Below are 25,876 nucleotides of genomic sequence, written 5' to 3'. Positions count from 1 at the left end.
TTGCTCTGAGTCAGAGGGTGGAGCTAACCACTAGTTGACCAAATTAACCATAGAGGTTTTGGAGGACTGAGGACAGATAGGAGACAGGAAGTGGTAAGATGGGGCTGAGAGAAAATCTTGGCCTTTTGGATGGAGGAACGGGAAAGATAGGAGGTCATTGGTGGCTTCTCTAATCATTCAAGTTCTTACCAAGATATCTTACTCCTGATTTTTTTTTTTGATAAAGAATAATTAGATAAACGCTTCACTAATAATGTGTGGGTAAGCTTAGGGTTGTTGGGGTCTTTTGTCTTCTAGTCATCCATCAGTGCAGGTATCTGAAGCTAGGACTGGCCCTGGCCACTCTTTCCAACTGCCCCTCTGATAGTGTCTTCTGCACATTTTCCCAGCTGTGCCACAGCCTGGGACTCTAGACTTACACATCATACTGTCACACACCAAGAGCTTTCCTGTCCCCACCCCATTCTCATTTTCTAAAATTTGAGCCATAGAACAGAACAGAAAAGAAGTCTGAATAAAGGCATGAAAATCTATTTCCTCCAGGGTCTTCTTTCTTCCAAGATACAGAGGACACAGGGGCTGGGGTACAGCTCAGCGACAGGCTTGCCTCGGTGTGAGAGTTCAGCCTCTAGCACCGTGGGCGGGGGCCGTATGTGATTCCAGCTTCAGGCTGGTGTTTGCTTAGCCTCGCCGTTCCCTTAGATGAAGCAGCACTCTCTGGGTGTGCAGACCCAGGACTGTTTTATGTTTAGTCTCTTCCCTGGTCACAAACTGAGCAAGTGAAAGAGTCAGAATGACAACTTAGTCTTTTGAATCATCTCCAGCCCTTCTGGAGTTTAGCTACTTCAAAAAACCACCGCCTCTGTAGAGTATGCTGAGGAAGACCTTTGCTCCCACTGTCCTTAGCCCTTCAGAGCTTAAAAACAAAACCAAAACCATAATTTTTGGGCTGAGGACGTGCCTCCATGGTACAGCACTTGCCTGCCATGTATAAGGCCCTGGGTTCGAGCTCTAGCAACAACAACTACTAAACAGTCAACTTTAACTACTACATATAAGAAGATACCTATAGTGGCTGTCTTCCAGAAGACCCAAGTTTGAGTCCCAGCACCCACATGGCAGCTCACCATAGTCTGTAACTCCAGTTCCAGGGGATCCGACGCCCTCTTCTGGCCTCCACAGGAACTAGGCATGCATGCTGTGCAAAGACATACATGCAGGCAAACACAATAATACAATTTTTAAAAGAATATACCTACACACAAATTCAAAAACATAATATTATGCTATTTTTCTGTGAGGACAGAAGCAACTCAAATGTGAGCTGAGATTTGTTGATAGTGTAGATACTAAGATAAAGTACTCCAGGCACATTTGGCAGTTCCTGTAAATGCAACATCCATGAGCCAGGTGCCAGAAGATGTTTGCTCCTATAGCCTTGGAGAAATGGCCTCCATCCACACGAACCAGCACTTTTCCCTCAGCGTTTCATGGTTAGCATCTCATCAATCACCTTTTCTCCTTAGAGTTTTTGTTTTGTTTTGTCAAAGAGACGGGGTCTCGATGTGTTTCCCACGTTGTCCTGGGAGAAAGTGATGCTCTTGCCTCAGCCTCCAAAGTAGCTAGGATAAGCGCGGGTCACAAGCGCGGGTACAGGCTGCTCTATCCAGGTTACACTGACATTTTTGGTGGTCCGTGACTGGGAACCTCTTTTGGCAACAGGAACTTCTCAGAGCTCCTCTGCCTTAGGAGGCTGCCCTGGAGCTGACTTTGCCACCCCCCCCCCTTACAGTAGATCTCTGGCATGCCCTTCAGCAACGCCGGGGAGGGATCCAGACAGCTTGATTTGAGCTAAGCAGCCAGGGAAGAACAGGTCTGTGTTTCCACCCAGCTCTTAATCATGTGGTGGGCAATGGCTAACTTGGGCGGCAACATCAATGGGACAGCATCACTCTGCTGCTGCATAAAGGAGCCCTTTCTCCTCAGGGCTGTGGCCACCTCGTCAAGACTGAACCAGGCAGCTGCTTCTAGCTCTCTCCGATTCACCTGGATCTGAAAGACAAGAGGCGCAGGGGTAAGGGGGTGGGGGGAGGAAAATTAGGAACTATAAAATTTAAAATACTAGGCCAAATGTGAAACAATGCATACAAAACTATGTTTTCTTAAATGGTAACACCTGGCATTGATGGGTTAGGTTAAAATCAGTTCTAGATATTGTCCAGAAACACAATAGAGAATTAAATATATTTTTAAATAGTTCTTTTAAAAAAGAAATTTAAAAAATATCCTATTCGTACAAGGCTAATAGCGCTTGTTAAGTCTGTTTTCAGTCCCCAGTGTACATACACATAGAATTCTAAAGTGTAGACACTAAAATTCTAAGTGGTAAGTTATCATTAATTGTGTCTGCATCAGTTGTATAACTCTTTCAATTAAAAAGCAGCTACAGGCCGGGTGGTGGTGGCGCACGCCTTTAATCCCAGCACTCGGGAGGCAGAGCCAGGCGGATCTCTGTGAGTTCGAGGCCAGCCTGAGCTACCAAGTGAGTTCCAGGAAAGGCGCAAAAAAGCTACACAGAGAAACCCTGTCTCGAAAAAACCAAAAAAAAAAAAAAAAAGAGAAAAAAAAAAAAAAACAACAAAAGCAGCTACAGGGTCAGGGAGACGGCTCAGCAGGTAAAGGCATTTGCTGTCAAGCCTGATGACCTGAGCCTGGTCCCTCGGACTGAGAGAACAGACTCCCACATCCTGTCTTGATTTCCACATATGTTCACACACAAATACATTAGTACAAACGTTACTCTCTCTCCAGGATAAAGGTCAGTGATGACCAAAAGTAAGAAGTGAAGTAAACAGACCAACTGTCCCAGTAAGTGGAAGCGGATTAGAGAGCCCATAAAAATCAGAGGACACAATTGGCAAACTGGTGGTGGGCGGAGATCCATCTGTCAGACATGCTACAGACAAGCGAGGTGGATTTGGGCAAGACACCCTAGTCCCTTTCAACCAGAAGTCCCTATGATTTTATGCCATTCATCCCCAACGTCCTGAATTCTCTGAGCAGTAAAATCCCCAAATCAATCCCCAAATCATTAAGTGAGGTGTGTGTATTCTGTCTCTATATAATGTACTGCTAAAAACTGAAGGTGAAAAATCACAACATAAATGGTGTTGGCACACTGGATACACATGCAAAAAAATGAAACTGAACCCTTTATTTCAAAAAACAACACAAAATGAATTAAAAATTAAATGTACAAGTAGGCCCTCACATAAAGCTCTTAGAAGATACTACGTTTCACGATACTGGACTGGGCACCGGCTTTTTTAGATGTGACATTAAAAACAAAGGCGGGAAAATCTAAAGTAGACAGGATGAGGTCAGAATAAAAAGCTTCTATATTGCTGGGCAGTGGCGGCACACTCCTTTAATCCCAGTGCTCAGGAGGCAGACGCAGGAGGATGTCTGTGAGTTCAAGGCCAGCCTGGTCAACAGAGCTAGTTCTAGGACAGCCAGGGTTACACAGAGAAACCCTGTCTTAGAAGGAAAAAAAAAGCTTCTATATAGCAAAGGAAACACAAAATGAAAATGTACCTATGGGATGTGAGAGCATGTCTGTAGAACAAATATCTCATTAATTAATATCTAAAATGTGTAGGGATCCCTTGCAGCTCAACAGCACAGATAGACTGTGTTGGAGCTCAGTGGTAGTGTGCACCTTTGAGGTCCAGTGTTCAATCCCTAGCACTGAAAAAAAAAAAGGCAAAACACCTGAATAGATGGTTCTTAAAAGAAGAAATACACATGGCCAACAAATATGTGAAAAAATACAGTGTCACTAATCAGAGCAATGCAGAGCAAAGCCATATGAGAGATCACTGCATACCTCCTAAGATGGTGTGGTGGTTTGGATGACAATGGCCTCCATAGGTTCATATGTTTGAATGGTTGGTCCCCAGCTGGTGTAACTGTTTGGGAAGGGTTAGGAGGTGTGGCCTTGTTAGAGGAAGTGTGACACTGGGGAGTGGGCTTTGAGGTTTCAGAAGCTCATGTCATTCCTGGTTAACTCTCTCTCTGCCTCCTGCTTGTGGATCAGATGTAATCCCTCAGTTACTTCTCCGGCACCATGCCTGCCTGCTTGCTGCTGTGCCTCCTCCCTTGATGGTCATGGACTGACCCTCTAGAACTGTTAAGCAAGACCCCAGTTGAATGTTTCATTTTATAAGTTGCCTTGGTGTCTCTTCACAGCATAGAAAAGTAACTAGGTCAGATGGCTACTCTCAAAAAACCAAAGAAGCCTGGCATGATGGCACACACCTGTAATCCCAGCACTTGGAAGGTAAAACAGGAAGATCCTAAGTTTGAGGGGAGCCAGAGTGATACAGTAAGTTGAAGGCCAGCCTGGGCTACATATAGTAAGACCCTACCTCAAAACTGAACAAAGAGACAACGGATGTCGGCAAGGATATGGAAATGGAGGATCACTATAAACTACTGGCAGAAAGGTAAGCTGGTGCAACCACTATAGAAAACTGTGGAAATTCTACAAAAAATTCAAAAGGTGGCTCTGGCCTTTAATCCCAGCATGGGGGAGGCAGAGACGGTGGCTCTCTGGGAGTTTGAGGCCTGCCTGGTCTCCACAGTGAATTCTAGGCCAGCCAGGGCTACACAGTGAAATCCTATCTCAAAATAAAAATTTAAAAATTAGAACTATCATTTGATCCAGCAATCCCACTTCTGAGCATATATCCAGGTGGATGGAAATCTGGATCTCAGAGGTACATTCCTATTGTTACTGTGACATGCTTCACAACATCCATGATATAAAAACCATCTAAATGTCTGTCAATGAAGAAAGTGTGACAAATACATATCGTGAAGTAGTATTGAGGGGCTTTGTTTGATTTTTTTTTCAGGGGTCTAATGTAGTCCTAGGTTGCCTCCAACTTGCTATGTCAATCAGAGCTGACCTTGAACTCCCGGATCTTCCTTCCTCTGCTTCCCAAGTACCAAGGGAACAGGCATTTGTCACCCTGGCTGGCATTACTGAGTTGATAAAACGAGGGAAATCCTACATTTATAGTAAGTGGATGGGCCTGGAAGACATGCTAAGTGGAATAAGGCTGATGCAGATTCCACATAGTCTCAGCTGCATGGAGACTCGAAAATAGTTAACCACATAGAAAGAAAGAGTAGAGTGCTTGTCCCAAGGCCTGGAAGGGGGTAATGGGGAGGCAGGGGCCAAAGGATATGAAGTCTCACTTATACAGAACAGGTTCTGGTGGTCTGTACAGCACCTAGAGTTAGCAACATTCTGTTGAATACATTAAAGTAAGGCTTATGTTAACTGCTCTTAGCACAGAGGAAAAGCAGGGGTGGGGTGGTGGGGGTGGTGGTGGGGGACACAGAAAATGATGGGTAAGCTTATGACACAGAGAGTAATGTCTGATGGATAGTTCCCAATACACGCTTCTCTCCAAAGCCAGCCAGTCAGATGCATCAGATGTCTACAGACATCTGTAGATAAGTCTTTAAGAACAAAACAGGCTCTCATGTAGTCTAGGCTGGCCTCAAACTTCTAATGCTCCTGCCTCCACCTCCCAAGTGTTGGGATTATAAATAAGCAAGGACTACCAGTTTGGGTTTCTATAGTGCTGAGGACTGAACCTGTGACTTTGTGTACCTTAGGCTTACTCTACCAACCGAGCCCCCCGCCCCCAGTAAACTCTGTGTGTTAATTACACGTCAAGAAAGCAGCTCTAAGGGAAGTTGTTCCATAACTGAGATATATGCAAGGGAGAATGATGATTTGTTTCCATTCTCAAGGGCAAATTCCTTCAGGATACTGAGTATCTTATATATCGCCATATAACCTAGTATTCCTTAAGACAAGTGCTCAGAAAGTACTCGCTGGCGGGTGACGGGGACATCACGGCATAAGGGAAAGTTAGGAATTTACCTCTGTCTGCCCTGGTTTCACGGTTGCATGACAGGCAATCATGAGTGAGCTGTTGGGAAAGGGCCAGTGCTGGGACGCGGAGTACCGCAGGTTCTCCACTTCCAGGCCCACCTCTTCTGCAACTTCCCGCTGGACGGCCTCTTCCACACTTTCACCTGAAAGCACTCAGATTAATCCCCGACAGCCCTGGAGCAGGAAAACTGTATGTTACCTATCTGCATCACGCCAGCCCGAGTGCGAGAGCCGTCTCAACGCGGTGCTCCTGCGAGTGTCTCAAGTCTCGGTTCCCAGCACAAGGACTCGGACCCCGAGTAGGGCCAGTGCTCGTCTAGTGGGCTGGTTACAGTGCGGGTGAGTGTGGCGATGGGAAGGTTACTGCTGCCCTCCGCCCTATGACACTGCCACCTTTCACCATCTGTAGACCTGACCCAGTGAACTAACAGAGATTACAGCATGAGGAACTGTAAGCAAGCATGGGATTCTCGTTAGCAGCGGTGTGCTGGAAACTCAGGGAGAAGTACACTCATGTCTGTAACTCGTTCATCAGAAAGTAAGACGGGCCGATGGCCGGGCAGACAAATGGGTAGATGCGTATGTGAGGAGAGTGAAATCAAAGATCACAGAACTGAGGCAGTGGGTGTGGGGGACTCGCTGTCTAATTCTTCCAGCTATGCTGCATGTGCGAAATTTTGCCTCTGGTTACGTAGGAAATGAAGCATGATTCCAGGACAGTTTCCTTGACATGAGGATGAATATTTGTGACTCGAGCAGGATGGCAACAGGACAAATGTGTCGCATCTTCCCCTGTCGCCTGCACCTCCTCCCCTCCTTACCTATGTCACAGAAGCCTGCCAGGGCAGAGTACAACCCTTTGGGGAAGGAGCTCTGGCGGGCGAGCAGGCACCGGGCCCCGTCCGTCACCAGCGTGATCACCACAGGGGCCATCTAGGAAAGGAGAATGGAAACTGAGGTGCTGGCATTACGGGGCCTAGGAGGCAAAAGGAAGAGGCAGTTGTGGAAGCCTTCTGAGCACAGAGGCTTCCTTCCCCGTGACAGAGTGGGAGCAATCTCCTTGGACTGCTGGCCTCAATTTTCTTTTTCTTTCTTCCTTCCTTCCTTCCTTCCTTCCTTCCTTCCTTCCTTCCTTCCTTCCTTTCTTTCTTTCTTTCTTTCTTTCTTTCTTTCTCTCTCTCTCTCTCTCTCTCTCTCTCTCTCTCTCTCTCTCTCTCTCTTTCCCTTCCTTCCTTCCTTCCTTTCTTTTTTTTTTTTTTTGAGACAAGGTCTCTCTGTGTAGTTTTGGTGCCTGTCCTGTTTTGGTCACTCTGTAGGCCAGGCTGGCCTCGAACTCATGGAGATCCACCTGCCTCTGCCTCCCGAGTTTCTCTTCTCATTTTAATTCTAGGGTAGCCAAGGCTACATAGAGACATAGAGAGGCCCCTTTTCAAATAACAAAGAGAAATATTTTTGAGATTAATTAATTAATTTTATTTTTTCTGAGACAGGGTCTCCCTACATAGCCCTGGATATCCTGGAACTCACTGTGGAGACCAGGTTGGCCTCAAACTCATAAAGATCTGCCCACTTGTGCCTCCCACGATGCCTGGCTGTTTATTTTTATTTTATCCGTATGAATGTTGTGCCTGTATTATGTACGGACGTGTACCACAGGCATGCCTGGTGCCCAAAGAAGCCAGAAGAGGGCACTGGATCCCCTGGAACTGGAGTCACAGAGGTTTGTGGGTTGCCATATGGTGCTGGGAATCGAACCTAGCTCTTCTGGAAGAGCAGCCAGTGCTCTTAACTGCCGAGCCGTCTCCCCAGCCACTTCCTTTGATTTTTGTGAAAGTATCTCAGGTAACCCAGGCTGCCTTCGCCTCCCAAGTACTGGAATGAGGAGTATGTCCCACCCCACTGCGCCCCACCTGTGGATAGTAGATGATCTTATTGGAAGGGCACACTCGCTTGCTACCGGCCATGTTCTTCTCAGTAGGCTGCCCGCTTCTGCTGCAGAACTGATGACCGTCGTGCCAGCGGAGGAGAGCCTGAGCCTAGAGATACAAAGCAGGGTCCGCCTTTAGAGAAAGGTGGCCAGACCAATTCGTGGGGGAGTCTTTTCCTGGCTCACTTATTTCAAGCAAGTTGCTTAATTGTATTATTACTGGTGTGTGGGGCGGGTGGTGGTGGTGGTGGTGGTACATGTGCCTTGGCACATGGGTGGGTCACAGGAGAACGTGGTGCGGCTGGATCTCCCCTTCCACCTTTACAGGGAGCATCCCAGGCCACCAGGCTTGTATGGCAGTCGCCTTTACCTGCTGGGCCATCGCACTGGTCCTAGCTCACCTACTTCAAGTGCCTTTAGACTGTAAAATAAGGAAATGACCTAAGGATATTTTCCTAGCACCAAAAATCTAAAAGAAAGTATATTTTAGGTACTTGTAATTTTTTTATTCTTTACGGAGCTGGCAGTCTACAGCTTCACATACACTAGGAAGTAATCTTCCACTGAGCTGGGTCTCTAGCCTAAATGGTACTTTGAAATGCACTATAGATTGCTTAAAACATAAAAATATACAGCAATATAATACACACCCATAAAATGTGACCAAGCTCCAGAAGAAAACATTTCAATTTCTATTATACTTAAACATTTATTTCATACTTATTCCTCCTCAATGAAGTTGTGATTTTGTTTTTGAAAAATTTTGCATGTGTGTGTGTGTGTGTGTGTGTGTGTGTGTGTGTGTGTGTTTGTGTGTGTGTGTGTGTATGTGTGTTTGTGTGTGTGTGTGTGTATGTGTGTTTGTGTGTGTGTGTGTGTGTTTGTGTGTGTGTGTGTGTTTGTGTGTGTGTGTGTGTGTGTGTTTGTGTGTGTGTGTGTGTTTGTGTGTGTGTGTGTGTGTTTGTGTGTGTGTGTGTGTGTTTGTGTGTGTGTGTGTGTTTGTGTGTGTGTGTGTGTGTATGTGTGTGTGTGTGTATGTGTGTTTGTGTGTGTGTGTGTGTGTGTGTGTGTGTGTGTGTGTGTGTGTGTGTGTTTGTGTGTATGGGGGAAGGTCGGAGAACAACCTTTCTTCCAATAGGGGTCTCATTGGCTCTGCTGTGCAGTGTACTCCAGACTAGTGGCCCCTGAGCCCTTCTCCTGCCTCTGCCCGAGATCTTGCCCTAGGAGTACTGGGATTCCAGTGGCACACCGCAGCATCTGGCTTTTACATGGGTTCCCAGGATGGAACTCGCATCAGGCTTGAAGCATTTCCACCCACTGCTTCCCCCACTCAAGTTGTGATTTTCTTTTTCCACCTAAAAAAGGCTTATGGGTTTCTCTTTAATTTAGAGCAGAGAGGTGTGTAGATGCCCATAATCCCAGGGCTGGGGAAATGGAGACCAAAGGATCAGGAGTTCAAGGCCATCCTCAGCTATACAGTAAGCTGAAGGCCAGCCTGAGATCCTGTCTTTAAAACAACAACAACAACCAAAACATTAAAGGCTGGTATGATGATAAATGTTGTCAACGTCACAGGAAATGTCAACTTGATGGAAACAGTCTCTGGGCACGTCTGGGAAAGATTATCTAGTTAGGTTCATGGAGGTGAGAAGACCCACCCAATCGTGTCTAGCACCATTTCATGGGCTGGGATCCTGGATGGAATAAAAAGGAGAAGCCAGGCTGATCCTTCCTCACTCTTTGCCTCCTGACTGTGGATATAATGGGACCACCAACCTCAAGCCGCCCTGACTCCCCCACCATGATGGACCACATCCTCACACTTCAGCCGAACTAAACCCTTTCTCATTGGACTTCTTTTTGTCTGGGTTTGTTATCACAGCACCAGGAAAAGTAATCAGTACATCTAACATGTAGGCCACTCTGAGTTCAATCCTAGTACCACATAAACCAGGCATGCCAGGGCATGCTTATAATCCTGGTAATTCAAAAATAGACTCAGAAAGATCACAAGTTCAAGGTCATCTTCAGCTACATAACGAGTTCAAGACCAGCCTGGGGTAGATAAGACCCTGTTTCAAAAAAATAAAATTAAAAAATCAACAATAAAAATTAACAAGTGAAATCTAAAGCTGTGAGAACATGTTATTAAAGCAATGTAAAATTATTTCTCATGTAAAAAAAATCATGATGTATATCATGCTATGGGGTTAAAGAAATATTTATGAAGTTGGGCTGGAGAGATGGCCCAGTGGTTAAGAGTACATACTGCTCTTGCAGAGGACCAGAGTTCAGTTCCCAGCACCTATGACCTATAACAGGTGGTTCACAATTGCTCGTGCCCAATTCTGGCCTCTGCAGACACCTACACTCATATGCACAACCTACATTCAGGCATATATGCACATACAATTAAAAATAAAATATTTAAAAAACAGTTATGAGAAACATTATATAAAAACATATTAATAAATAATAATTAATATTTATTTAAAAATAGAGATCCTGTTGCTATGTTCTTAGGAGGTAAATCTTCACAGCAGCTCTGCTAAAAAGCAGAACAAGAACAGTGAACAATCTTTCACAGTGCACTGTCCTCTGCCAACGTGCAGGAAGGCCTGTGATCTGTGAGAATCTGTGTCTCACCCCAGGATTGTAAGCACATGTGTATCTGCCCGTACACACAACCCTATTATACTTCCTACGGAACTGAGAAACCAGACCTACCGTGAACAGCAAGGAGGAATCCATCGAGTTCAGCTGAAAAACAGCCTGCCTCAGTGTGATGAAAGAACCTCTGAGCTCTGCCTCTATTTCAGATTTTGGCAAGGGGGCTAGAAAATCAGAAAAGAGAATGTGATTACACAGATGTCCAGCTTTGCCTCTGTCAAGTCCCTCCTGCCAGAGCTCTGCGTCCCAAATTTGCCTACGAGACTCATCTAGGGATCTGGGAAATGACACAGGTTCTCAAGCTTCTACCTGCAGAGAGAGACAGAAAGAGAGAGAGAGAGACAGACAGACAGACAGAGACAGAGAAGGCATGCTCATGCACAAAGGTGTGTGGTACCATGTAATAGCTGCTCTGGGTTTCCAAATCTGAATTTTGGAAGATTAAAAAAAAATTAAACAGGTACCAAGTGATCCTTAGGTTAGTTTGGGAAATGGTAGAGCACAGTATTTCTCAAGATCCTCTTTAGAGTGGTCAGGATCAGCAACACCAATCCTTGGAAAACATAAACTGTGGTGTCCAAGCTCATCCCACCACCATTAACTTACACCCCAGACACTGAAGAGACAAGGAAAGCATGGCAGGATCCAAACCGACTCTAAAGTGGAGGACCCAGAACTACTCCATGGAATCATTCTTAGAAAAAATGATACCACGATTTTGTGTGTTTTTAGACAGAACGTTGTGTAGTCAGGTTGGCCTCATACTCTGTGTAGACAGGATGATCTTTAACTCCTCAAGTACTGAGATGACTAGCACGTACCACCATGCCAAGCTTTTGCTCTGTTCCCCCCCCCCCGAAAAACCCCTCACTACGTAGGCTAAGCTGGCCTAGAACTCAAATTCTTTGGCCTCAGCCTCCCTCACGTACTGGGATTACATGCTGCCATACTCAGTTGTGAAGACATGAATTTTAAAATACTTATTAAATAGTTAAAATATAAAGTGTATACATGTGTGGGGAATAATATAATAGGCAAGTGTGTTCCCACCACCTGGACAAACATCATTACAATCCCCTTGATTTTCAGCCAGGTCCGAGGTAGTGCAAGCCCGTTATCCCAGCACATGGGAGGCTGAGGCAGAAGCCCTGAATCGGAGGTCAGTCTGGGCTATGTAGCAAGTTCCAGGCTATCTAAAGCCTCACAGCACATGCTTCCTTATTCTCTTTTCAGTGATAATAGTGTTTTTATATCCTTATTTAAAGGGAAAAACTGACATTTTTGTATGTGTAAAATTTTCTTTGAAATGGTATCATGCAAAAGCCTAAAGGCTGAGAGCAGCAGGGGGTTGCCTATTAGGAAAAGGGGTACGCACCGTGGACGGAGGATGCGCTCTTCAGACCCAGATCCAAAGCAAACCATGCTTCATGCTGGTTGGAGCATCCAATCAGCACTGAATCTTCTATTCTTTGTGAGTCCTGTCTAAACTTACCCAGCAGCCCTTCCAACTCTAAATAACAAAAGAGAAGAGGGAGAGAAAAAGTGAGACATGGGTTTTAGTCACCTCAACACAAGTGAGACCCACAGGAAGTAATTCTGCTTAGAGTACACAGTTGCTACCTCAGGATCGGCTGGGGTCTGTTAAAGAATGTCTCTTACATACCAAAATTTGGGTATGCTCAAATCTCTTATATAAAATAAGGTAGTATTTGTCAATACTTTAAATAGCTCTTGGTTGCTTAATATCAAATAACAATGCAACTATGTACATAACTGTTTATGCTATTGTTTAGGGAATAATGATAATGAACATCTGACCATGTTTAGTATATCATAGATTTTATTTAGTGGTATTTACTCTCAATTTGATGGTTGCAGGATTTTTTCCCCCTGCTACTGGGACTGAATCTAGGAACCTCATTGTGGAGGTCTGAGTAAAAATGGCCCTTGTAGGTGCCTGTGTTTGATACTTGGTCCCAGTTGGTAGAACTGTTTGGGAAGGATTAGGAGGTGTGGCCTTGTTGCAGGAGGTGTGTCACTGCATGGGAGGGTGTGGGTAGGGCTTGAGGTTTCCAAAGCCCATGCTGTCTCCAGTGTGTTCTCTGCCTCCTGGTTTCAAGATGTAAGCTCCCAGCTACTGCCCCAGTGCCATGCTTCCCTGCCATGATGCGCGCATCTGTCTGAAACGGTAAGCCCAGAATACACTCTTTCTTCTGCAGATTGCCTTGGTTGTGCTGTTTCATCACAGGACAGAAAAGTAACTAAGACACTCATGTATGTTGGTCAAGTACTCTACCACTGAGTCATGTCCCCTGCAGGCAGAGTTTTAAAAACTATTTTCAAGCCCGGGGGCGGGGGGGGGGGGGGGGGGGGGGTTGGCGGTGGTGGCACACACCTTTAATCCCAGCACTGGGGATTAAACTCTGTGAGTTTGAGGCCAGCCTGGGCTACAGAAAAGGCTCCAAAGCTACACAGAGAAACCCTGTCTCAAAAAACCAAAACAAAAAAAAATTTTTTTTTCAATCCACACTTGAATCTCAAAAATAAAATCCCCCAATCGAGCAGTATATAGATTTGTAGTTGCACGTACTAAAAGAGGTCTCAAAATTAATTTCATTCAATTTTGACCTAGTCAAAATCAAGTTAGGATGCAAATCTTGAACTATGTAAATTGAAATTCCTTGAGGCTAGAAATCACTAGCCTAAGGTAAGGCTGGAAAACCTTCTCTGTAAAGAGAAACCAAGTATTTTAGAGTTTATAATACAGTCTGCGACGACTACTCAATTGCCATTGCAGCATAAAAGCAGCTGAACACAGTATGTGAAGGAATGAGTGTGGCTGTGCTACAATACAATTTCATTTTTAAAATGGGCAGTGGCCCATCCCATTTGGATGGCAGCTTCATGGACCTCTGTTTAAGGCACTCATGGTTCATATCACCACCAAGAACATCTAACTAGCAATTCAAGTTCATACAATGAGCTATTAGTTAGTAGAAACAGTATGGAAGCTTGAGTCTCAAGAGCTGTTTGAAAAATCTGAACTCATTTAAAATGCAAGGATATTTTTGGAGCTTCAGTGTGACCTGAATTTCACCTAGTGGCCAAAGCCTCGTCTACTCCATTGGTGAACTCGGACCTTACCTGCTCGGCTAAGCCGAGGGACCAGATATCGATGTCCCGATGCCTGCTGCAGCAAAGGAGCCAGGTCATGAAAGAGGTAAAACACTCCGGTCTGCTGAGCCTTCCTGCAGGCCTCATTATCTTCCTTCAATTCAAATAAGTATCTGCATTTGGGAAATGAGCCACTGAAAGACCAGACTTAGGCTAGTGAGGTGACCAAGCGGGTAGACAACCTGAGTTCAATCTCCAGAACCCTCATGGTGGAAGGAGAGAGCCAACTCCCTCAAATTATCCTCTGACCTCCACACATGTGCCGTGACCTAGACAGATACAGCCCAAGTTCAGTAAACAAGCAAACACAAATAAACCACACTTGGTTGTTTGTCTGTCATTCATTTGGGGGAATTCTTAACTCTCCTGCACTGGATGCATGTATGTATGTATGCATGTACGTATATATGTATGTATGTATTACAGAACTGGAGCCTGAAGCCAAGTTCATGGACATGCTGGGCAAGCTCTGCAACATTGAGCTGTATGCTCAATACTCTTCTCACCTTTTATCACTAAGTTGCCCTGGCCAGTCTGAACTCACTCTGTAGTCCAGGAAGGCCGTGAATATAATCCTCCTGCCTTAGCTTCGAGAGTAGCTGCGATTACAGGTCAGTGCCATCATGCTCCATTCATCTCTTTCCATCCCAGTTTGCTCCAACGTCGAGGTGGCCACAGGCAAGTATGCACTCTGGTCTGCATCCTGCTGCTCCCGTCCATCCTTCTGTGTGCTGCTGCACCGCTGTGTCTGGAAAGACGGGTTTCTTCAAGGGCAGGGTCTGCCGTTCTTGGCTTCCCAACTCAGTAACTGGATACGGAATGGCTCAGTCCAATCGGTATTTATTGACTTATAAAACTTACTGAATTAAACCTTAAGGGACTTTGCCAGCTTTACACGGAGAGGCAAGAATTTGCAGGCGGTGGACCGACAGGAAGAGGAGGACAGACCCACAGACGGAGCAGGCTGGATTTATTTTGCAGACAGCAAACACTGCACCTTTAGGATCTCATCAATCCAGGGAAGACGGGGCACACATGTGACAAACAGGCACCCTTGTTTCTGACATGAACTCCTTTGGCTCCTTAAGTGTACCAGAGGGACCACAGGTAAAGCCCATTCTTGACCTAACTCATAGTGATAATATTTTCACTAGCCAAAATAAAAATGTGGATTGAGAAAACTTAGTGATGGCCCACGCCTTAAATCCCAGTACTCAGGAGGCAGAAGAGGTGGATCTCTGTGAGTTCTAGAGCAATGAGGGCTATGTAGAGACCCTGTCTCCAAAAAAAAAAAAAAAAAAAAAAAAAGAAGAAGAAGAAAGAAAGAAAGAAAAGGAAAACTTACTGGCTTCTCAAAAAGAGACAATAATAAAGCAAGTTCTAGGCTTTTCTAGTACCTTCATTTAGGGTGCCTGGAGTCTGTCCACAAGTTTTACAAATTGAATCAGAGTCCTTAAGATTTAGTGGTGGGGCTGGAGAGATGGCTCAGAGGTTAAGAGCACTGGCTTGAGGTCCTGAGTTCAATTCCCAGCAACCACATTATAGGTGGCTCACAGCCATCTATAATGAGATCTGGTGCCCTCTTCTGGCATGCAGGCAGAACACCGTATACATAATAAATAAATCAAAATCTTATAAAAAAAAAAAAAAGATTCAGTGGTGGACTAAATGACCACTATAGACCAGGCTGCCTTGAACTCAGAGATCCACCCGCCTCTGCCTCCTGAGTGCTGAGATTAAAAGTATGCACCTTCACCATCAAGCTAATTATAATTTATTTTTATTTTATGTTCATTGGTGTTTTACCTGCACATGCATGTCTGTGTGGGAGTGTCAGATTCCCTGGAACTGGAATTACAGACAGGTATGAGCTGCCATGTGGGTGCTGGGAATTGAACCTGGATCCTCTGGAAGAGCAGCCAGTGCTCTTAACTACTGAGCCATCTTCCCAGTACCAATTATTATTATTTTTTTCAAAAAGGGAAACCTTCAATAATCCCACTAATCAGAGAAATTCCTATTTGGAATTTTGGAGTTATTTAAATAGTATTGCGTATCAACATATATAGAAAGGAATACAGGTATACATAGAATAATATGTGAGTGGATATTTGTTTGCTTGTTTTGTTTTTCAATACAAGGTTTCTCGGTGTAGCCCTGGCTGTCCCTGGAACTCTCTCTGTAGACCAGGCTGGCTTCTAAGGATCCGCCCGCCTCTGCCCGCCAAGTGCTGGGATTAAAGGCGTGTGCCACCACTGCCTGGCCATTTGCAGTCTTTTGTTGTTGCTATTTTTCTTTAAAGATTTATCTATTTTTATTTATGTGAATGTGTGTTTTGCCTCCATGCATGTATGTGTGTATCATGTGTATGCCTGGTGCCTCTGGAACCAGAAGAGGGTGTATGAACCCTTGGAACTGGAGTTAAAGATGGTTGTGAGCTCCCGTGCAGATGCTGGAACCAAATCTGGGCCTTCTACAGGAGCAGCCGGTGCTCTTCACTGCTGAGCCTTTGCTATTGGTAGCTTGGAGGGCCAGCTTCCAGCTACCACCAGAGTATGCAAAAAAATCCACAAAGGCGGCGAGGGCTTAGGAAAAATTCTTATCTATCTGAAGGCTAGATTTTTTCTATTTGAGGGTATTTAGAAGTAAGTTTATATCTATCTGAGGGGTAAAATAAGGAAACACACAATTTCTGATGGTAACTTACTGTTTTACTTCATCTAGAAAAATCTCTTTCTCTGGTTTTCTCTCTGTCTCCACATAAATACATTCCACATTGTCATATTTCCCATACAGCCAAGTTACACACTGTTACAATCTCCATAATTTCTCCACACAGCCACATACTTCTTTTGCACAGTTACATCTACATATTTCTTCTATCTATTTTGTTACATTTTTTCACATATTATTACATCATTTATTCACTCTTTACTCACTCATTCTCTCATTCATTCACTCTCTCATCTTACTCTCACACTTCTTCCTGACCATCCACAGCTAGATGTGCCTAACTTTGGACAATAACATGTTACATTTTCTCTCTGCCCTTTCAACACTCACTCTTAGCCTCTGCCCAGCTCTTACACCGTTACTTCACATCGCTTGCTCTCTCCCCTTAGCTAAACTCTGCACAATGTATGTTACATTTTCAGAGTCCACCCATACTCATAACACAAGGTAAGTCATGTAGTTTCTCTTAGGCTAGTAATGTCACATTGACCCATGCACGCAGCTCTAGGTTGACGAGGATCCCAGACAGTAAACAGTTGGCAGAACCTTGAGTCATCAGGATACGAGTGCAGAAAGAGAGCTACTGCAAGGACTATGTCTCAGTGTAAACAGCCTGGCCTTGATTTAGCAATAAACAACACCTGGGAATCAGTCTTTGTGTATTTTCTGCAGGGCAGTTTAGTTTGTTTCAAATTTGTTCTAAAATTAGCTGTCTTTGAGACCGAGAACACTGTTACTTTCCTCTGTCAGTAAAGAAGAATATTCTGGTATTATTTCTGTTCACCAGAATTATATAGCTTAAACAGAAATCATCTTCCTGACCATTCACAGCTATATGTGTGCCAAATAAGTGTAAAACACACTACCAAAGGGCTGTGGAAAGAACTCTGATTCTGATTAGGGAGGCATAACAGTGGCACCCAAGAAAGTTATGGACAACCAATCATTTACAGTCAATAACCCCATGGCTTTGCCAAGTGAGGTCCTCCAACAGGGCATCATGCGTCTGGTGGGTCGACTTGTTACACACCAGTTGTCACTGCTGTACATCCCCACGGCCCCCTGCACTGGGCTCCAGCCTTTTTTTTTTTTTTTCTTCTCTCTGTTCTACCTTCCACTGAAGTGTATCTCTTTTGAGAGAAGTAGGGTCTTGGAGTTATCCTTGCTGTTTCAGGAAACAAAAATATACTATTCAATATAATTTAATTGTGTTTGTTAAAAATTATACTAAACAGGTCTCCTTTAACATCTTCCTTCCTGCTCATTGATCCAACAATATTTCAGTGCCTGTTATGTGGGAAGCACTGTTTCATGAAACAAGACACCACAGAGCAAAGTCCAAATCTTAGCTGGGTGTGGTGACTCACACAGGCAGTCTCAGCAGCTGGAAGGCTAGAGCAGAAGAACAAGTGGCCAGAGTATCCTAGACTATATGTAGTAAGATGCCTCCTCAAAAAACCAGTAGGGGGTGATGGAGATGACCAGCTAGTTCAGTGCTTTCTATGCCAACATGAAGACCAAGTTTGGATCTAACACCCCAAAAAGCTGGGCAGGGCTCTATAATCCCAGCGCCAGGGAGGGAGAGACAAGAGGATCCCTGGGGCTTGCTGGCTAGCCAATCAGTGATCTCTAGGTTCAGGAGAGACCCCACCTCAAAAAATAAGGCGGTGGACTAAAGAGATGGCTCTGTAGTTAAGAGCACTGGCTGCTCTTCCAGAGGACCTGAGTTCAATTCACAGCACCCACGTGGCTGTGGGTTAACAACCATCTACACAGTTCCAGAGGATCTGACACTCTCTTCTGGCTTCTGTGGACACTGCAGACACATGGTACACAAACATATGCAGGCCAAATACGATATACATAAAACTTAAAAAAATAGTAAGGTAGAAGAGTGATTGAGAAAGACATCTGGTCAACCTCTGCCTCTATATGCACATGCACACCCATGTACATTCACCTTTCTCCACATGTGTAGTCATAAATATGTACACACACATGAAAAAACAGTTAGACTCTGCCTCAAAACAAAACAGTAACAACAAAAAAGACCTCTTCTTCCTCCTCCTCTTTCTTCTTCTTCTTCTTCTTCTTCTTCTTCTTCTTCTTCTTCTTCTTCTTCTTCTTCTTCTTCTTCTTCTTCTTCTTCTTCTTCTTCTTTCTCTACCTCCTCCTCCTTGAGAGACTTTCATGTAACTGGGGCTGACCTCAAATTCTGTATGTAAATGAGGATCTTGAATTCCTGGTCCTCTTGCCTCCACCATTTACATGCTGGGATTTCAGGTGTGCATTACCACTCTTGGCCAAAAGGACAATGTCTCATTTGAGTAGAACTTCTGGTCAAGAGTATGAAACATTTTCAATGTTGGAAATTTATTATTAAATGGCTTTCAACTGTAAATAATTTACAGTGGACATTATTGTGTGTGATTTTTATCTCATACATTTAATTCTTAATATGGAATTTTAAGAGTTTAGAGTTTAGTAGTTAATAGGCCCCAAATACTCAGGTTGGTCAGAACTCACCGCATCTTAGTGACATACGTTGACAGCAGCCTACAGCACCAAAAAGATTTCCTCCTGCAAACTGTTCTGCAATACAGAGACATTGTTGGGCTCCTAGAGAAAAACGGAGGTTTGCTTGCTTTGTTTTTAGGGTCACAGTATGCACGTTAAAGTAATAAATCAAGAGAGTTACAGTTTAAGCCAGGACAGAATCACTTTGCAATATCAGGGGAAAAACAAACAAACAACAACAACCACAACCACAACCACAACCCAAAACTCCTGTGAACGGGCTTTGACACTGTTTTGTTTTGTCTGTCTGTTGTTTTTTGTTTTTTAAGATAGGGCCTCACTATGTAGCCTTGGCTGGCCTCAGACTCACAGAGATCCGCCTGCGTGTACCTCCTGAGTGCTGGGATTTTAGATGTGCAACCCACCCCAGGCCTTCATTGCACTTTATCACTAACTAGCCATGGGATCTCAAATTCCCACTGCTTATTTTCTAATATACAAAATTGAAACCTGTTCTGCTAAGCTAGTGAGTTGTGCGAATCCCCTAATTAACATAATGTGTGTTCTCCTTCGTACTGTGGAGCTATTGCTGGGAGGTGGCTGCAAAGTCAACCATCTCTCTCCCGTTCCTTGTTCCTAGGTGGGGCCATGCCTGGGTCTTAACAATGTGGTGTCAGTGGAAGTGAAGTGCGTCCCTTCTGGGATGAAGCATTAGCAGTGAATGTGGCTTCTCCATCCTCACTTCCCTTTGCTTGGAAGACCCCAATGGCAAAGGCAGTCAGTAGACAGAGCAGCTTGGATCCTTGATTCACACACGGAGAAAAGCTCTCCACCAACCAAAACTCCTCTGCACTGGACTGTTTGTAAGAAATGAACTTTGACCATATTGGGTAGGGGCGGGTGGGGTCATGATAGAACATTTTCATAGCATGTGCAAGGCCCTGGGTTCAATCCCTAGAACTGTGGGTAGTATCAGAAAGGAATTCTTAAAAAGAAAGACAGCTGGGCTGGAGAGATGGTTCAGAGGTTAAGAGCAGTGGCTAAACTTCCAGGGTCCTGAGTTCAATTCCCAGCAACCACATAGTGGCTCACAACCATCTGTAATGAGATCTGGTGTGAAGGCACACATGCAGGCAGAACACTGTATACATAATAAATAAATAAATCTTTAAAAAAGAAAAACAGCTTTGCCATATTAAGAAGCTAAAAGTTTTTGATTTTTTTAGTTTTAGTTCTTGAGACTGAGTGCAGGGTCTGGCACATCAAGCCATGCACTCTACCACCGAGCTATACCCAGTCTCCTGACCACTGAAATTATTATGGTCATTAGCATTATCCTAATAGAATAAATGACAATTCTGAGATCTCTCCAGACTCCTGAATCCAGGTTTCTCATCCATGAAAAACAACATGCTAGGCTGGTGAGGCGGCTCAGCTGGTAAAGGTGCGTGCCACCAAGCCTGATGACCTGAGTTCAGTCCCCAGGACTCACATGGCGGAAGGAAAGAGCCAATTCCCACTAGCTCTCCTTTGACCTCCACGAATGCACCAGGACATACACACAAAATAAATACATTTAAGATGTAGTTAAAAAAAAATCCGCCTGGTGGTGGTGGTGGTGGTGGCGCACGCCTTTAATCCCAGCACTCAGGAGGCAGAGACATGGGATCTTTGTGAGTTCGAGGCCAGCCTGGTCTACAGAGCGAGATCCAGGAAAGGCACAAAGCTACACAGAGAAACCCTGTCTCGAAAAACAAACAAACAAAAATCCAAAATCTCGGGCTGGGTGTGGTGGAGCACGCCTTTAATCCCAGCACTCAGGAGGCAGAGGCAGGCGGATCTCTGTGAGTTGGAGGCCAACTTGGTCTACAGAGTGAGTTCCAGGACAGCCAGGACTGTTACACAGAGAAATCCTGTCTCAAAAAACCAAAAAGAAAAACAAGCAAACAAACAAAAAACCCAACATCTCTTAGAGAATGAAGTAGGAGAAAGTCTTGTAGATTAAGAAAAATTAAAATCAGGGCCACTAGGAAAAGATGTCAACAGGCATCGATGCAAATTCACAGGAATCCAAGGTAGTCTCTGTGTTTGTGGTATATTCTGTGTCTTAAACATCCACTTTCAGAATTATGCTTGATTGCTTGCTTCTGCATTCTTGGAGATTCAAGCCAGAGCTTCACACATCTGAATGCTACCATCCACATCCTAGACAAGCACTGAACCCCTGAGCTACATTCCCAGCCCAAAGTTTCCTTTTAAAGTGTGTATCAGTATGTATTGTCTTTCCTGTGCAAGGCACCTTTCATATTAGCTGTAAAAATGTCAAGAAATGCCACCGAGAAAGTAAGACCATACAGTTAAATAACCAACCACCTTCTAACTGTGCCCCAGGGAGGCAAGCTTTGACGCTAGCCTGCCGAGAAACATTTAGAGTTCAGGCCTGCTTCTTGATTGCACAATTATGAGTCACTGATGACTAACCCTTGAATAGTTCTGGTTGCGATCTATGACCCTGGCGAGGGTAAAATATATTTAGCACACGAGAGTCAACAAAATATTAGGTACTGATGTTACTCAAGGTCACTTAAGAAACATAAAACATACAGTATGAATCACCTTCACAGAAGGCAGTATGTACTCTGTGGGTTAAAAAGCACTCTGAGATGGTGTTAAAGGTGCAATTTTAATGATCTAAAGGTATGCGTTTAAGGCCAGCTTTACTAGCTCACATATAATTCAGAAATGTATATTGCTCCAATATTTTAAAGTTAATTTAAGAGTAACTATTAATGTGTTAAACAAAATTTCTTTTAGCTAAAAATTCTACATCTAAGAATCTATCCTAGGGAGGAAAGAACATGTTTAAGAATGTTAGTAAAAAGTCTAGGGGCTAGAGAGGACACGGCATTTCAAGGCGCCGGCTGCTCTTCCAGAGGATCTGTTCAGTTCCCAGCACCCACGTGGCAGCTCACAACTGTCTGTAACTCCACTCCCATGGAATCCAATGCCCTCTTCTGGCCTCCACAGGCACCAGGCACACACGTGGTATAGAGACATACAGCTGTTTATGAATGAACATAAAGTAAATAAATACTTCTTTTAAAATTATGATAATGGGACCCAGCAAGATGGCTCAGCCACTGAAAGCACTCGCTGTACAGGCCTGGTGAGCTGCCTTTGATTCCTGGAACCCACGGTGGAAGGAGGAGGAGAAGACTGACTCCCCAGAGTGGTCCACTGGCCTCCACATGCACACTGTGGCATACTTGCATATGCACACACACACACACATCATACACACACAATAACAGTAAAATAAAAAGCTTAAATTACAATCTTGTCTGGGGATGTAACTCTGTTGTAGACTACTTAACTAATAGGCATGAGGCTCGAGGTTTGATCCTAGCAACCCCTCAAATTATGATTAAATAGAATAATAAGTAGCTTCTAAATAGAGAATGATGTATATAGTAAAAGGAAAGAGTATCCATAATATTTTACTAAGTGAGAAATACCCAGGAGGCAATGGAGAGATGCTGGCCAAAGGGTATACAGGATACACTTGGATAGGATATGTAAATTCTGCAAATTATATCTTCAGCTAGACAAGTAGAAAAGACTTGTAATATTTGTAGTACTGATGGTCACTATATACACTTGAAAGACACTTGAAAACCTGTAAGAAATCTTAAATGCCCTCATCACAATGAACAACTATAAATATGTGAGGTGATAGATATATTAGCTTGATTTATTTAATAGGATATGCAAATATTGAAATATTACATTGCATACTATAAATATGTATTTTTATCAATTTATGATGATGACTTTCTAAGGGGAGTCTGGCCTGGGATTCACAATATAGCCCAGGCTGGCTCCGAACCAGAGGATGCTAGATCATCCTCTATCAGCCCCACAAGTACTGAGATAACACACAGAAGCCACCACACCAAGTTTTATTTGCTATTATATCTTCAGCTAGACAAGTAATATTTGGTTGGTCACCATTACCTCATTCATTTACAATGAAAAGAACAGATAAACAGTCCGGTATACATAAATTACATTTTTGCTTTTTTTTTTTTTAATTATTTTGAGATTGGGTCTTAGCTTAGGCAGACCAGGAAATCACTATATAACCCAGGCTGACCTTGAACTCATGGCAATCCTCCTGCCTCTGACTCCGCGGTGCTGTGATTACAAATGTATAACGCTTCACTCATTTGGAGTTACGTGGACTTGTTACTCTTGTTTTCAGAGGGTCTCATAGAACCCAGGCTGGCCTTGAATTCACTGATCCTTCTGCTACCCCCTGCTGGATGCTAGGATTATAGTTAGGTATTTATATTTTTCAAATGATTAGAAGTATACAGACCAAGCTATAGACAGTGGCTAGTTTAGGAGAAAGAGAAGATGAAGGTTGAGAAGGGTACACGCAATTATTGCACTTGTGTGTGTGTGTGTGTGTGTGTGTGTGTGTGTGTGCGTGTGTGCGTGTGTAGACAGGACACAGGTACAGATTGGAGGACACCCCCAGGTGCTGGTCTTCAGGCTTCACCTTATTTTCAGACAGGCTGTTTCTGTTGTTCGTCCCTGTGGACACCGGGCTAGTTAGCCTGTGAGCTTCCGGGGCGTCTCCTCTGCCTCTCCTTTCACTGTAGTGTGCTTGGATTACAGGTGTGTGTTTTTGCACCCAGCTTTACATGGGTCTTGGGGAATCAAACTCAGCAAGCAATTTACCCACTGAGCCATCTTCCCAGCCCTGACTTAAATTTATTTATTTTTACTGATTTTTAAATTTCATTCAGTTACTTATTCTTGAGATAAGGTCTCACACCGTAGCCAGGCTGCCTCGCCGGCAGCGACCACTTGGCTTCAGCAGGAGGGATTATAGGCACTGAGACACAATGCCCAGCCTCCTTTAAAAATTTAAGCACATGCACTTATGCTTTTTAAGAAATAAGAATGTATAACAAAACAGTGGTTCCTGGGACTAATAACTGAAGATTATTTCTAGGCTACTGGAATTTCTCTGGTAAGGTTCATGGATCCTGGGAATTCCAAGAGCTACTTCCTTGTGGCTGTAGCTACACCCTACTCTGTGTGGCCCACTGTATGACTGCCTGGTGTCCTGCCCAATTTCTGTTACTAAATTAATTTTAGCCAGTTGCAGATTATCATGGCCTGAATATTCAGGAATTTGTCACGGAGCGCTGCGCCCCTCGTGTGTGTGTGTGTGTGTGTGTGTGTGTGTGTGTGTGTGTGTGTGTGTGTACAAAGAATTAAGAGATGAGATGAAAGGTAACACTGTTTTAACCTAAAACTAACAAATGCCAAGGCAGGATCCATATGAACTAACAGGTACACACACACACACACACACACACACTTCTCATCTTGCTCGTCTTTCCAGAAGGAATGACTTATAAGGCATAAAACGTGACAAAGCGTTCATCCTGAATCTTCACGGGTGCCCCCACCCTGCAGAGGCATCGCTGCCTGTCTTTGGGAGCGTCCTGAGAACATCCATTTCACTGTGGACTTCGACGGGGCTGGGAAGGATGCGAAGACACCGTGATGCAGACTTTATGGTCTTGGTTATATGAAAAGCTTTATGGTTTACTTCTAAAAGATCCCACCACCACTTCAAAAATTAAGAGAAAAGGTGAGAAAACGGAACGTTCCATGTTTAATTAGCTCTCCAAAAAACGTTTCAGAAAATAAATCAGAGGTACTCAATGTTGAATGCAAAATGGTCCGGTTTCTCGAGATTAGAAACACTAAAACTCAAACTCTGTAGCCGAGAACGTCTGCTAAGTTTTGATTATAGCTCCTCACTACATCCTGGTTGCACTTAGAACAGGTTTCGTTTCGCTGTACTCACTCTGAAGTCTTTTCGGGGTGCCTCCTATGCCCCAACAGTCTGCAAACCCCAGGAAACGCCAAATGTCCAAGTTCAAATAATTTCTCCTTTCCCTTCCCAGTGGGGCTGATGCTTCTGCCACTCTTCCCAGAACCCTCCTAAAGATGCACTCTGGGAAACGTAATTTAATCGCTACGCCCGCGACAGTAATTATAATTGGCCAAAAATCATACGTCTGCCACACTTCCCAGCATTCCCCCAGAGACTAGAGATGCACTCTGGGAATTGTAGTTCAATTTCCAGTCACGGCGTTGTGACCTTGGATAGCAAAGTGAACTGCAGTTGTCAAAGTTTATAATGAAAACCACCACAACCAAAGAACTCTTTCAGTTTCCAGCTCTTTCTGGGCTGGAGGTTTTATTTGGATGTTGCGTAGCTGAATTGGTGAGTTCCATGTTCAGTGAGAGATCCTGCCTTAACAAACAAAGGGAGAGCCATGGAAGAAGACATTCAATGTCAACTTAACCCTCTGCACTCCCACACTTGAACATGCACCCATGGACACGCATGTGCCCATGCACATGAACCCACACATATATTTACACACACACACACACACACACGCACGCACGCACGCGCACACACACGTACGCACGCACGCTCGCACATAAAAAAAACCTTTTTTTTTTTTTTAAAGGCTAGTTTTTTTGAGAGTTGTTTTTTTGGGAGGGTTGTTTGTTTGTTTGTTTGTTGTTTTTGTTGTTGTTGTTGGTTTTTTTTGAAGGCTAGGAGTCCCAGGCCTTCCTTTAATCCCAGGAGACAGCTCTCTGAATTTGAGGCCAGCCTGGCTTACATAATAGGTTATAGGTTATCCAGGGGTACACACTGGGGCTCTGTCTTGAAATAAATAAACAAACAAAAAAAAATAAGAGAGGGCTGTGCTTAGGTATATACAAGTTTTTGGTATAATTTCTACCTTGATTGATCAGTCAGACCAGCAACATATTACACCAAAATC

The 25,876-nt window shown here is 44.0% G+C and overlaps 1 protein-coding gene across 8 annotated transcripts; it reads right to left on the bottom strand.

Annotated features, from left to right (window-relative positions):
- Positions 1-509: 509 nt before the first annotated feature.
- On the bottom strand, positions 510-24,992 carry Nudt13 (nudix hydrolase 13). 8 transcript variants are annotated; one of them, XM_052733477.1, is made up of 9 exons: positions 24,495-24,992; positions 19,002-19,094; positions 13,713-13,855; positions 11,944-12,078; positions 10,626-10,732; positions 7,882-8,007; positions 6,793-6,904; positions 5,960-6,114; positions 510-2,052 (listed from the first exon to the last, which is right to left on the bottom strand). In XM_052733477.1, the coding sequence occupies exons 2-9, from the start codon at positions 19,082-19,084 to the stop codon at positions 1,852-1,854; spliced, it is 1,062 nt and encodes a 353-aa protein (XP_052589437.1). In that variant the 5' UTR covers positions 19,085-19,094; positions 24,495-24,992; the 3' UTR covers positions 510-1,851. The 8 variants fall into 8 exon arrangements, with proteins under 8 accessions (XP_052589437.1, XP_052589443.1, XP_052589438.1 ...); XM_052733483.1 differs by having other exon boundaries at positions 24,880-24,992; XM_052733478.1 differs by lacking the exon at positions 13,713-13,855.
- Between the last annotated feature and the right edge of the window lie 884 nt (positions 24,993-25,876).

Source organism: Peromyscus californicus, unplaced genomic scaffold (genome assembly GCF_007827085.1).
Source record: "Peromyscus californicus insignis strain IS unplaced genomic scaffold, ASM782708v3 Scaffold_12__1_contigs__length_115047231, whole genome shotgun sequence".
In the NCBI taxonomy this organism is placed as follows: Eukaryota; Metazoa; Chordata; class Mammalia; order Rodentia; family Cricetidae; genus Peromyscus; species Peromyscus californicus.
The sequence above is the reverse complement of the archived record's forward strand: the minus strand, read 5'-3'. Positions and strand labels throughout refer to the sequence as shown.

Coding starts and splice junctions, on each gene's coding strand:
- Nudt13 (XM_052733477.1), bottom strand. CDS start 19,084: ATGTCTCTGTATTGCAGAACAGTTTGCAGGAGGAAATCTTTTTGGTGC. Junction 8,008..10,625: donor ATTCCTCCTTGCTGTTCACG/GTAGGTCTGGTT, acceptor TTGTATCTCTAG/GCTCAGGCTCTCCTCCGCTG. Junction 6,115..6,792: donor GGCAGGCTTCTGTGACATAG/GTAAGGAGGGGA, acceptor GAGTGCTTTCAG/GTGAAAGTGTGGAAGAGGCC.